This window comes from Pelobates fuscus, chromosome 11, assembly GCF_036172605.1.
Source record: "Pelobates fuscus isolate aPelFus1 chromosome 11, aPelFus1.pri, whole genome shotgun sequence".
In the NCBI taxonomy this organism is placed as follows: domain Eukaryota; kingdom Metazoa; phylum Chordata; class Amphibia; order Anura; family Pelobatidae; genus Pelobates; species Pelobates fuscus.
In genome coordinates this window covers 9749876-9764256 of record NC_086327.1, presented here as the reverse complement: position 1 = coordinate 9764256, position 14381 = coordinate 9749876, and the positions used below count along the sequence as shown (strand labels likewise).

Sequence of the window (14381 nt, the reverse complement as noted above, 5' to 3'; positions counted from 1 at the left end):
TTTTCAACGATCATTATACGGTATGGGAAGCATATTGATTACATTATACCTATCATTCAAAAACCCACATACCCACATGTTATATCTTCTCAATATGCAATATTATGCTACCGATACTTGGCATACTTTTTCTATTGCCAAATATTGTGTATGCTTTTGTGGATTGTGAATAAATAAAGATTTAAAATTTAAAAAAAAAGGGAACTGATCTCTAGGCTTAACTAATCATGCTGGGAAATATGTTGAGTTGGAGAATTTTTGGAGAATTTTTGGCTCTCATCCATTTCAGGCAATTCCTGGTTAAATAAATAAACACCAAGAAACACAGATTTGGTCACGGTACTCAGAGTGCCCACACTGCCATCAACTTTCAAACCTGTTAGATTAATGAAAGGAACACCAAAAATTATGTTTTTCAATGTCCGGTGTTCCTTTTTTAATATAGATTGAGGGCCCTCTTTATTATTTAAAAAAAAGCTAGCGTTGAGACAGTTTCCTCTCTGCAATCGCCCTGATACACCAATCAAATGCATCTGCAGGAAGCACTGAATCCACTTACTTCTCTCTGAGAAATATTAACTTTGGTTTGCATTATGGTGTGCTCGATGACGGATCTTAAGGGGCAAGTGGCCCTAGTGGCTAAAGGAATGTCTTCATCAAAAATGGCAGCGTTTCCCATTGTTGAAAAAGAGGCAACCGCATTAAGATGTAAGTGTTTTTGGTACTTAGAGAACCCCTTTATTTTTTTTTTTTTTAAGATTCTTTATTTATGATGCTTTTTTGTTTTATACAGTAAATTAATTGGGATGGGGTTACAGAAGAAAAATAAGGGAAGGGTGGGGGAGGGGATAAAACACAGTCGTATAGTATTAGTATACATTCTGGATTTCTAGTTGTTTGAGTTATACAATTGCCCAACATATAAACATTGATCAGATAAGTCTAAGCTGTATCTTGTTCCACATAACCTTGGTAAGGAAGTAGACAGGAGTCCAGGGGAGGGGGAAAGGAAGAAACAGAAGGAAGATCTGGTTTGCACCAATTTGTGCTTGCTTTCTGCTGCGGGCCTGTTTGGCGTGTATTGTCGAAGTAGGCCCTGTGGGGTCCTTTCCTTGTTCCCAGGTTGGTCATCCCGCTCCCCCCCCCCCCCCCCCCCCGTCCCCCCCCGTGATCTCCGGTGAAGGTGCTGTCGTTCGTCAGTTGCCTATTGCTATGGTGAGCTTTTGGTTACGTCATGTGGCCAGATGTAGGCTATGGTCTTAGTCTTTCTTTGTAGCATGGTTTGGTGTGTTTTTAGGGCGTATGTATTTCGATAATGAAACTAGCCAATGCTTGTGTATCCTGTGCAAGGGTAAGGTTGCAGTGCCATGGTTAGGGGAAGGGTCGTGAGAATGATGAGTATGTTGTATTGGCAGAATTTCCGATTTCGCAATGTTCAATTTGTATCCTGCTACCATTGCGTATTCTTGTATAGTGGCTAACAGGGATTCTATGGATTGGTCTGGGTTGGTGAGTGTGAGGAGTATGTCATCTGCATAGGCAGACACTGTGTATGGTTCTCCTCTAATGGTTACTCCCTCTATGCGAGGGTTGGTGCGGATGGCTTGGAGGAGGGGCTCCAGTGAAATCGCGAACATGAGGGGCGATAGTGGGCAGCCCTGCCTTGTTCCGTTAGATATTGGGAATCTGGGTGGAGAGATGTTGGGGAGCAGTAAGGCTCCTTGAGGGGAGTGGTAAGTTGCCTGCAGGAATGCTATGAACGGGCTCGGGAAATTCATGTGTTCTAATGTGCGATATAGGAAAGGCCACAGGAGGCGGTCAAATGCCTTTTCGGCGTCTAGTGAGATTACGGTGGTGGGGATTTTACGGTGTTGGGTTAGCCATATAAGGTCGATGTTTCTACGTGTGTTGTCTAGTGCTTGCCTGTTGGGGATAAAGCCTACTTGGTCTGGGTGTATTAATTTGTCTAGGTATGGGTTAAGTCTGTTGGCCATCATTTTGCTCATAATTTTGAGGTCCACGTTGAGTAAGGAGATTGGTCTGTAGTGTTTAGGTTCAGTGAGATCCTTGTTAGGTTTGGGGAGTAAGCATATGTTTGCTGTCGTCATGTCAGTCGGAAGGTGGTCTCCTCTCAGGGTAGCGTTAAATACCGCGCAGAGGTGTTTAAGGAGTAGGGGGCTAAACTCTTTATAATAAAGAGCGGTATATCCGTCTGGTCCTGGGCTTTTGTTGGGTTTACAGGCCCCGAGAGCTGTTGCCATTTCTTCTACTGTTGCTTCTGCTGCTAAGGCTTGTTTGGCCGCCTGGGATAGGGTGGGTAATGTAATGCGTTGGAGGTAGTTGTCTAGTTGTTCCCGGTATGTTGTGGTCTCTTGGTCAAGGTGTGGGGAATGGTTGTACAGGGATTTTAAGTAGTGTTGGAATGTGTCACCTATCTGTTCGGGTAGTTCGCTAATGGTGCCTGTCTTTGTGCGTATAGATGAGATTTTTTTGGCCTCTATGCGTTTTTTGAGCCGTCGGGCTAGCATGGTGTCGGCTTTGTTGCCAGTTTCATAGTATTTCTGCTTTAGCCACATCATTGCTTTGGTCGTATCTGTGTGCGTGAGTCGCTTGAGAAGGTCTCTGGTGGCGGTGAGGTCGCGCAGTGTTCGTGGCTGTGGGTTGCGTTTGTGGCTTGTTTCCAGTTTTCGTAACTCGGTTAGTGTTTCCGTTAATTGTTGTATTTTTCTCTTTTTGTGGGCAGTGGCTAGACTAATGAGGGTTCCTCTGATCACCGGTTTATGAGCAGCCCACAGTGTTATTGGGGAAGCTACCGAGTGTGTATTAGTGTCGAAGTATTCTTTGATAGTTTGGGCGATTGAGAGCCTAATTAGAGAACCCCTTTATTAAAGTCACAGCTAACATCTATTCTGTGCCAGTAAACGCAGTCCTTGTGAGCACGTCAAGTGCTACAGAGTGAGAAAGCGTTAATAGCGGTGCTGGATGTCCTTCTAAAATAGGAGAATTGAGTGGAAAAAGTGTCAATATTGTGTAATAAACACTAGTACTTTTACAGTCAGGTTGTAATCAGGTTTTTATTGAACATGCTTTTGTTTTACAGAGAAGTTTGAGAAAACTTATAGTAAAAGATGAACATGCTGAAAATATATACTTTGGCCCTCCCCGTGTCATATTAACTAACCACAAAAAAGAAGAAAAAAATCAAGTAAATAAAGGCGCTGTGAATAATTGAAAAGTGAAATTACCACAAAAGGCGAGCAGCACTAATTAAGTGTAAAATAGCTTAAAAACCATAAAAAACTGTGTATAAAAGTAAAATCGAAAAAAGAAGTGTGCTGTGCCTTTAAGAATAGTGATTCATATATACATCTGTGAATACACACACACAGATGTATGAACCACAAAAAATACCAATTTTACAAAGATGGCATTCTGGTGTGTACAGATAGTCAGCTACCGCAAGGCAACAGGTAACTATCTAACCCTTAAAGGATCACTGTAGGCACCCAGACCACTTCAGCTTAATGAAGTGGACTGGGTGCCAGGTCCAGCTAGGGTTAACTAATTGTTTTATAAACATAGCAGTTTCAGAGAAACTGCTATGTTTATCAATTAGTTAAGCCTTCCCCTATTTCCTCTAGTGGCTGTCTCACTGACAGCCGCTAGAGGCGCTTGCGTGATTCTCACTGTGACAATCACAGTGAGAGCACGCAAGCGTCCATAGGAAAGCATTATGAATGCTTTCCTATGTGACCGGCTGAATGCGCGCGCAGCTCTTGCCGAGCGTGCGCATTCAGCCGACGGGGAGGAACGGAGGCGGAGAGGAGGCGGAGAGCTCCCCGCCCAGCGCTGGAAAAAGGTAAGTTTTACCTCTTTTCCCCTTTCCAGAGCCCGGCGGGAGGGGGTCCCTGAGGGTGGGGGCACCCTCAGGGCACTCTAGTGCCAGGAAAACGAGTATGCTTTCCTGGCACTAGAGTGGTCCTTTAACTTCCAGCTCTGCTTTACATAATAAGTCCAATCAGAGCTAAATAAATACAGATATTCATTGCAAATTAGAATCCATATTAAATAAGAATGAATATATCTAAATACATACTTAACAGGATAAAAAGTAATATACAAGTGAGTACATTCCGACCCAGGACACTGCACCCTATGATATAGAAAACACTGGGCAGGTTGTACCCTTTATGGACAACTAGACATCAGGCACTACATCCCATGATTTAGCAGTGAAGATGCAGAGCTAAAACCCTGAACAAAATAGGATTTGTGTTGTACATTTAGAATAGGCTGCTTTCTAAATTTTGAAGACAAAAAAATATGTTAATTTGGCAAATTTATATTTATGAGGTATTTTATGTAATCTACCAATAATGTGATAATTTTGTTTTAATATGTGTAATCTGGAGCGGGTTTCAATAATTGAACCTGTTTGCTCAGTTCTGACATTCAGCAACACATAAAAAAATCTCTGTAAATACAAGATGGGGCAGGCAGCAGGTATCAACACAGGAGCAGGGCAGCCATCTACTCTATAATATGCCCACAGCACGATATATTGTGTTAGGAGGTTTTAGGTTTTTTTTAATATGTGGCAGCCTTGCGCAGTGGGCAGGCCGCCAACACAATAAATGACGCAGGTCTTCGTGAACGCAGCATAGAGATAATCATGTCTGGAAATAGTTTGCACACATTCACTAAACAGAAATTAGTATTGAAAACAGAATTGCGAAATTCTTCAACTTGGCTACTTGTTTGCTAATTTTGACATTTGTTTTTTTTTTTTTAGTTCACAACAATCTGGTGTTTAGTAATTAAATCCCACAATATTTATAAAAATAAAAGTACAATATAGCGTTGAGGCCTTGATGTGACACAAAATGGTAACTACACAATGGCAAAATAAAATGCTTTATTAAAGATAAACTTGTGCAATACGACATTCCTGGCCCTTTCTATATTATGTTGGTATAGTGTTATGTGAATAGTGTTTGTGCTTGTAATAAATGAGTATATGGTCACCTATCATTTTATGTTGTTAAATGGTTCAGTATCCTCACTGTTACCGTATACCAAACTATTGTGCTATCTAAACCAAATGTTTGCATTTCACTTTGTGCTTCATGATAATATTGTTCCATTTTAGCTGATGGCAATACTAGGATGCACACAGTTTCAACCGTGAACACATTCTACAAGTTCATCCAAGCTAAATAAATAGTTGAGCAAATTCCACCGTCCTTCAGATCAATGGTCCCAGAACAACATGGACCCCAGTGAGCGGTAGTAGTGCCTTTTGTGCAAATCATACGCCATCCTCTCTTCTGACTTTGGCCAAATGCTTCAAATGCTGCCCTTCAGGGTCACTCCATCAGAAACTCATGCCGCTGGGTGAAAGACTACTTGCTATGGGAAAAAATGTTACATGATCAATTCATTTTGTGACATTGCACAATGGACAATACATCCCATCTCATTGTACTGCACTTTGGAATATATTAATGCTTTAGAAATATTAAGAATAATAACAAAAGAAAACGGTATGTGGTGTACCAGAAATTAGCCAGTGACTTATTTCCAATATAATAGTGAGACAATGAATCTATATAATGAATTCACTTTGTTGCTAAAAGGGCTCCTCAATTACTTTATCTTATTGAATCACAGAGACCTTTAAATTAAAGCAACTTTTAGTGGAGTTTCTCATCCACCAGCCTGAGGGCGACTGCATGACCGCGCTCCCATCCCCATTGCTGGGTGGCTGGAATGCGACACTATTGTGGAATTTGGAAAGGCTGTGTTGAAATGTTTGGATTCCCAGAAAACAAAAGGGGTTAGAGAGAGAAGCAGAGCCGACAAAATCCAGGACGAAAAAAAACTATTACAGAAAAAAAAAGGATTTTAAAATTGAATGTAAATTTTTTTTACCAAATAGATCTTTAAAAAAAAAACATAAAAATGTTTGTTTCACTATGTAATACAATCAGTGCTGATCCTTTTGGAGAGATCTTTATACGAAATCCAAACCCTCTCTACCTGCTAAATGCTTAAGACGAAAATAGTCTTATTATGTGGATAATAGTTAAACGTGCGCTCTCCAATTCTCTGCCCGCCACGCATCCCTGGTTTCCTAGCACAGAATGGGCTGAGAGTGGTCTTTGTTAAACACTCCCCTGAAAGTTAATTTATGTTAATCTATTTGTGCAAAATCAGTTTATGGATTCCTTAAATCCAAGAGGTTAAGAATGGACAAACAGTGAAAGGAGCAAATTTGAGGCAGCAGTCTTTGGGAAATTCTACAGGTTTCACTGAGGGGGTTTATTGATGAACAATAGAATCCCCTCCCCCCAAAAAAAGTTTGGAAAACTGAAGAGTAGACTTAGACTTTGTCAGTAACTGTCCTAGCACTGAAAGCGTTAAAAACATGTGCTGTCGTAGTGTTTGGGTTTGTTTGTTTTTGTTTAAAATGTACAGTTTATTTAATTTATTACTCCCCAGTTTATGACATTATAAAAGGGGTCAGTCTGTTGTCCCTGTAAGATATTGCTTCCAATACGGTTTAAATTTTGAGACCTCTGCAGGCTGCCCATGTCTATTTCAGCTGGGGAATAAACTATTTTACCAAATGAGCCATTCCACTCTACATATATCTTGCTTTGTATCTGTGACGTTCATTTGAAAGCGGAATAGAATATTTCTACTGACGGGAAGCTCAGGGGAGGAATTAGTAGAGTGACATCACAAAATGATGGGCGGGCTAATGCTGGGAAACTACCCTTGGTAATCGGGGGGGGGAAATGGAACATACCAATGTCGTTTTTTTATCTTGCTTTTTGCTCCATAAAAACAATGTTCTGCTGAATGTTCACATGGTATGTCACCAGGACAGGATTCTCCAAATTTAGCCAACGCAGTTTACTCTGTTTACAGTTGGGCTATTTTGGACTTAGATTCTCACTTTAGTGAATAACCTTTTTAGACTTAGGTTGTATCATACCCCATCAATGCTGCACTCTATAGAATAGAGATCTGTAAAAACGCTAGTGAATTCATTGTAGCAAGGGAATCTGGCACCAAGGTCGTATTCAGGGTAATGTGATAACCTCACACTAGATCCTTCATTATTTCACTCATTATCTGATGTCACAATTGTTTTTCCAGCTTTCCAAATATTAGTAACAAATTGTTATGTTTTATAATCCAGTTTGTTACAGGTCTCGAGTTCTACATGCGATGTTCACGGCTCTGTGCAGCTGTTACCAGTTACAAATGAGCTTTGAAGTCATTTTTACTTTATCTCCAAATTCCCCTGAAAGTTATCGTATTTCTTTAATGTAACAATATTTTTTATTTGATTATAGTATCTCGATATTCATCAATCCTTCTACCGGTTTGAGAATTTCCAGTGCAAGGCTTAGTTTGACTCTGGTAAGTAGGCGGTGGACAGACTTGCCCTCAAGCTAGTGACTACCACAATCAACACAGCACAATAACACAACACACACTGACACAACGTATACAAGGCCTTGTAGAAATAATCATTCCCCCTGGATATTTCCATAGTTTGTAGTTTTACTACCTGTAATTAAAATGGATTTTATTGGGATATTTCCAAAATGATCTACACGAGGTACCTAACCGTGTAAAGGTGCAAACATTCTCTTATTGTGACTCAGAACATAATTAAACGACACGGTGGAGTCTGATGTTAGTAACACTGTCTTTTTGGGATACTCCTTATTGATAAAAACATAGAATATGACGGCAGATAAGAACCATTCGGCCCATCTAGTCTGCCCAATTTTCTAAATACTGTCATTAGTCCCTGGCCTTATCTTATAGCTAGGATAGCCTTATGTCTATAGTAGGGGCAGGGAGGCTGAAACAGATTGATGGTAAAATGGACAACGCAAACTAGAGGGGCACTACATCGGAGTCTGGGTTAGGGGCTCAACTTCCAGCAGGATAATGGCCCTAAACTCATAGTAAGAGTTACACTGGAGTGCATTAAGTCCAAGAACCTGAATGTCTTGGAATAGTTTGTTACAGCTCAGACTTCAGTCTGAATTTGTGGACGACTTGAAATTGCTGCTCAGCAACAGTTCCAACCTCACAAAACCTAAGCAATATCATCAAACGATGTAGGATCCATATATGCAAAGCTGGTAGAGACTTGCTGCAATTCTGCAATTCTACCAATTATTGACTAGCAAAGGTGAATACTCATAATATAAATGTATATTAACAATACATCTTGCAAAGTGTTAGGTATGCTGTGTAAATAAAATGGTAAAAGCAAAATTTCAATAACAGCCATTTTAATAACACAACAAATACATAATGTGCTCACATCCAAGGGCCAGGCGTCATTTGTCAAATCTAATGTTTGAGCAACAAAAATGGGTAGATATATAACCTTATAACACATGTAATCCACTCAACAAATCCAAATTATAAAATTAATTTGAAGGGAAACTCTCATTAACTAGTATTTTTAATATTATGTTTACTAATCCCTATATTTAACACATATGTATTTGTAAGTTGTGAAAACCAAAATTTAATGTAAAAATCCACAGCTATTTATCCTGTAAGTGGGCGCCTCCATCTTAGCTACCTGTCAGCCATTGTTATACGCTCTGTCCTGTAACTGGGCGTCTCCATCTTAGCTCCCTGTCAGCCATTGTTATACGCTCTGTCCTGTAACTGGGCGCCTCCATCTTAGCTCCCTGTCAGCCATTGTTATACGCTCTGTCCTGTAACTGGGCGCCTCCATCTTAGCTCCCTGTCAGCCATTGTTATACGCTCTGTCCTGTAACTGGGCGCCTCCATCTTAGCTCCCTGTCAGCCATTGTTATACGCTCTGTCCTGTAACTGGGCGTCTCCATCTTAGCTCCCTGTCAGCCATTGTTATACGCTCTGTCCTGTAACTGGGCGTCTCCATCTTAGCTCCCTGTCAGCCATTGTTATACGCTCTGTCCTGTAACTGGGCGTCTCCATCTTAGCTCCCTGTCAGCCATTGTTATACGCTCTGTCCTGTAACTGGGCATCTCCATCTTAGCTCCCTGTCAGCCATTGTTATATGCGCTGTCCTGTAACTGGGCGTCTCCATCTTAGCTCCCTGTCAGCCATTGTTATACGCTCTGTCCTGTAACTGGGCATCTCCATCTTAGCTCCCTGTCAGCCATTGTTATACGCGCTGTCCTGTAACTGGGCGTCTCCATCTTAGCTCCCTGTCAGCCATTGTTATACGCTCTGTCCTGTAACTGGGTGTCTCCATCTTAGCTCCCTGTCAGCCATTGTTATACGCTCTGTCCTGTAACTGGGCATCTCCATCTTAGCTCCCTGTCAGCCATTGTTATACGCGCTGTCCTGTAACTGGGCGTCTCCATCTTAGCTCCCTGTCAGCCATTGTTATACGCTCTGTCCTGTAACTGGGCATCTCCATCTTAGCTCCCTGTCAGCCATTGTTATACGCGCTGTCCTGTAACTGGGCGTCTCCATCTTAGCTCCCTGTCAGCCATTGTTATACGCTCTGTCCTGTAACTGGGCGTCTCCATCTTAGCTCCCTGTCAGCCATTGTTATACGCTCTGTCCTGTAACTGGGTGTCTCCATCTTAGCTCTCTGTCAGCCATTGTTATACGCTCTGTCCTGTAACTGGGTGTCTCCATCTTAGCTTCCTGTCAGCCATTGTTATACGCTCTGTCCTGTAACTGGGTGTCTCCATCTTAGCTCTCTGTCAGCCATTGTTATACGCTCTGTCCTGTAACTGGGCATCTCCATCTTAGCTCCCTGTCAGCCATTGTTATACGCTCTGTCCTGTAACTGGGTACCTCCATCTTAGCTCCCTGTCAGCCATTGTTATACGCTCTGTCCTGTAACTGGGCACCTCCATCTTAGCTCCCTGTCAGCCATTGTTATACGCTCTGTCCTGTAACTGGGTGTCTCCATCTTAGCTCCCTGTCAGCCATTGTTATACGCGCTGTCCTGTAACTGGGTGTCTCCATCTTAGCTCTCTGTCAGCCTTTGTTATAAGAGAGGAGAGGAGAAATTAATTAATATTTCTATTTCTCCTCCCTGTTTGTAATCTGTATTGTGATGTCCTTATCTAAATATTTAATATACATTTAAAAAGACAGGAGCATAACATGTTACAGGTGATTTTCTATGTATTAATAATAAAAACAATATTTATATAATATCATTTCCAGAAAAGTGACCGTTTCCCTTTAACTACTTCAGGAACAGGGTTAAGTAAAATCCCTTAATCCAGAATTAAATTGTGACAAATGGCACCATCGTATACCATAGTGATACATGACCACGACAAAGTACTGTACTCCACGTCACAGCACGCCACTGTCGAAGACGACATCCAACACACTTACTGTGTCTCTCACTGACCTGGGGAACTTGTACCAGGACTCACCGTCAGCAGTACATCCTGGTTATCAGCCAGGGCTTGCTTAGCCAGGTACCTCTCTCTCTTTACTTTGATTTCCACTGACTCCGGGATGTCGGGAACCATCCAATCTATACAGTGCAGGCTGAAGAACACCACATGCTGCAACAAAGACGGTACAAGAACATGGAGTGAATGCCAGATAATGAGGTCAGGCAGGGACAGGAGGAGGAATAAAATATGTTTCAGTGTACGGAATAGCTTCTGTGTTGTGTTTGCAGAGGGTCCAAACATGGGGGAAGAAGAAGAGAAAGTTCACAGGGTGTGAGGGGCACATTTTGGGTTGTATTCACCAAACATAGATTAATGAAAGACTGACAACATTTGCACAGTTTAGACCAAAGTAGCCAAATTGAAATTTTTTTCCAGAACAAGCTATGTTTTCAGCTCAGATACTTTAGACTAACGTTTACAGTTCTCTTTTCAATTTCTGGCTCAGGCATAAGCCCCAGAATACACAAAATATAATGGGGCAAAGGTAGGAAATTAGGAATCTAAATGGGGGTGCACTTGTTCCTGCAGTCAAGTCCTGCTTAGTTTCCACAATCAAGTGAAATTAGGGCCAAAATTTTAACCGCATTGAAAGTAAAGCCAGAAAAATAGTTTTAAGTCATGAAAATATAAAAAGTGTGCTGTTTATCTGTCGAGGCTATCACATTCCCCATGAAAATATAAAACATTCACTACTAATTGAAATAGCCGGATTATAGCAATATCTGCTGGTTTTTACATTGTATCACTCTGTGTATTGTGCCAATCTCAAACTATTTTATTATTGTCTAGAATTTCTTCATTTAAGCAAAATATCTTGATTTGGGTTTCTTCTTCTAATGCCAATAAAATGTAGTAAATTCTCTATATTTCACTTGTCAGTAATAGAAGAGAGATTTCTGTTTACATGACGGGTATCGTAAACAAGGAGAAATCTCAATGTATCCATCCTGGTAACATACTGGATGTATAAATAAATAAATAAGCAGTGTTATTACAATCTTGTTGAAGTTAGAAACAGGAGACTTTTTCATGTTGCAGCTGTGGAGGTTTTTGCAGTTTCTCCATTTCTCACTTTATATTATCATATCAGACAGCTCCCTCTATAGAGCATAACAGGAAACTGCATCTTCCCAGTATGGAGAGGGGATCTATAGAGGTTTCACATTTGTCAACTGTACTTTAAGGTGTGATCAGATTAAGGTGGGCAGGGCTGGTGCTAGACTATTTTGCACCCTAGGCAAGAAAGCTACTTGCACCCCACCCCCACCCTAAAAAAAGTATTGAGAAAATTGCCAACTTCAATTTTTAAAAACATTTGTAGAAAAAAATTAAAAGCATAAAACTTGAAAATACTGTGTCCCCGTGCTTCCAGCCCTCTGTGTGTCTCTTTGTCCCACCAGCTTTCTGTGTGTCTCTATGTCCCCCCAATCCTCTATGTGTCTCTTTGCCCCCCCAGTCCTCTGTGTGTCTCTATGTCCCCCCAGTCCTCTGTGTGTCTCTATGTCCCCCCAATCCACTATGTGTCTCTTTGCCCTCCCAGTCCTCTGTGTGTCTCTATGTCCCCCCCAATCCTCTGTGTCTCACTTTGTCCCACCCTAGTCCTATGTGCCCCCCTTCACCCCCATTCTGTGTGTCTCTTTGTCCACACCCACATCCAATTGTGTTCTCTTCCCCCAACCTGTTTAAGACAGACCATGTTGGAGGAACTGATGTTTTCTCTAAACAGTCTAACAGGAAGCTGATCATTGCTCTTAGTGAACACTTCCTGTCAGACTGGGTAGAGGATACAGAAGATCGTCTATCACTGTCTACTTGGCCACGCTACTTGCAGTGACTTCAGGAGAAAGCACTATGCATTGCCAGTCACCCAGACGTTCCACCCCCAGCTCAGTAGTACCTAGACAGCTGCCTAGTTCGTCTAGCAGTGCCCCGGCCCTGAAGGTGGGATAATAATGTAATCAGGTTTGTTATAGATATAACATTTTACCCACTATTACCCACATTACACGTTTCAGATGTATTCAATGTTAAGATATGTTTACAATCTTACTGGAAGACAGTTCACGTAGCACAAATAAAGGATCTTAACATGTATAGCATGGATGAAAGACGGGACAGGGGGGATATGATAGAAACATTTAAATAAAGAAAATCAACACAGTAAAGGAGGAGACCATATTTAAAAGAAGAAAAACTACTAAAATTAGAGGGGCAAAGGTTTAAAAATAATATCCGGAAGTATTACTTTACTGAGAGGATTGTGGATGCATGGAATAGCCTTCCAGCTGAAGTGGTAGAGGTTAACACAGTAAAGGAGTTTAAGCATGCATGGGATAGGCATAAGGCTATCCTAACTATAAGATAAGGCCAGGGACTAATGAAAGTATTTAGAAAATTGGGCAGACTAGATGGGCCGAATGGTTCTTATCTGCCGTCACATTCTATGTTCCTATTCTATGTTTCACTTGCTCTGTAATATATATCTTTCCTGGGCTATTTTATAAATCCAATTTATATGATTTAGTATCAACCCTCTCATAACTGAAAGGGATCTGCATCCCATCAATGTGAGGATTAGTTGCTCCAGTTACAGTCATTCCTGAAGAATAAGACATTGTACATGTAAGGAGAAAGTCGTGCGCCATTCTCACCTCGAACGCAATGATGAATCCCAGGCGAATGGCGAGCAGCTTCCAGTAAAAGAGAGTGTAGCTGCCATTTTCATCACGGAATGCTTTGTACCTACAAAACACACAGTGCACACAGTCTGAGCACCGCTATGTAAAAGTCACTGTTACAGCGAAATACAGGGCAAGACTGAGCATCACCGCTATGTTTTCTTCTCTTAACACTTCCCAACACATTGTGTGGTTTATGGCACTTTTTACTTACCATGGTTTGGTTTTGTGGCCCTCGTAGCTGCACATGGTGTATTTTGTGGCCCTCTTACCTACACATGGTGTATTTTGTGGCCCTCGAACCTGCACATGGTGTATTTTGTGATCCTCGTACCTGCACATGGTGTGGTTTCCTGACACATAGCTATGTGGAGAGTATGACAGGGTAAAGTTGAGGTATCCATCTAGGTTGCTGTTATATTCGTATTGATAAAGGAGCCGTGGGAGAAAGTCAGAGGTGAAAGCGATGAGGAAGGCCTGCAGGGATGAGAAATTGACATGGAACACACTCTGCCTTCCAACAATCCCACCACAAAATCCTCTCCGTTTACTTACATTTACAATTACAGAAACTTGTGCCAAGGCTTCAAGCAGCAAAAACCAGACTCCGATATGCTGGGCCCGCTCCGCCACTGGACGACGATATTCACACACAAATTTCTGGGCGTCCAGGCGAATCTCCACCCAATTATTTAGCAGAGCAAAGAGAGGTGCAAGTGGGAACGCAGCCACGAATATGGTGATGAATCCAAACTGCAAAACTGGGATAGACTCAACCGTGAGATTGTCTACTGACCATAGATGGTGCTGATGGTGAGGTCATATGTCCCCATCAGATGAACATAGAACGTTATGGTGCTTGTAGAGATACATTAAACTATTATACCTTTCACGTTATACATTATAAGGGTTATTCACTAAAGTGAAAACTTAAAGTGAATTAAAAGTGAATTTCAACTTTAAGGTCTATATAGCATTTTGAAACCATTTTCTAAGGTAGCTATGCTTTCATTTCAGCTACTCTGGCCTTGAATTTGAAATTCACTTTGCATTGTATCACCTTCACCCGCCTTCCACTTTAGATTTATTCACTAAGGATGAGCTGCACTAACTACAATCATTAAAAATGAGAAAAATCACCGCTGTAATGGCTTAAATTACCACGGTCAGTGCCACTCACTTATTTTCTATAATCCTTCCGAATTATAAAAATACGTCTTTGGTTGATGCTTAAATAATGTTT

General features: G+C 41.3%; 1 protein-coding gene across 2 annotated transcripts in view; it reads right to left on the bottom strand.

Moving 5' to 3' along the window:
- Positions 1-3704: 3704 nt before the first annotated feature.
- LOC134577985 (anoctamin-7-like) overlaps positions 3705-14381 on the bottom strand; it is a 48153-nt gene continuing 37476 nt past the window's right edge. Inside the window, exons 19-23 of one of the 2 annotated variants that reach the window (XM_063436945.1) lie at positions 13694-13899; positions 13473-13615; positions 13112-13202; positions 10434-10568; positions 3705-5409 (exon numbers count right to left, since the gene is read on the bottom strand). In XM_063436945.1, coding sequence (XP_063293015.1) covers positions 5383-5409; positions 10434-10568; positions 13112-13202; positions 13473-13615; positions 13694-13899 — 602 coding nt within the window. In that variant the 3' untranslated portion in view covers positions 3705-5382. Of the gene's footprint in view, positions 5410-10408; positions 10569-13111; positions 13203-13472; positions 13616-13693; positions 13900-14381 lie in introns of both variants that reach the window. The other variant, XM_063436944.1, reaches the window with a different exon arrangement.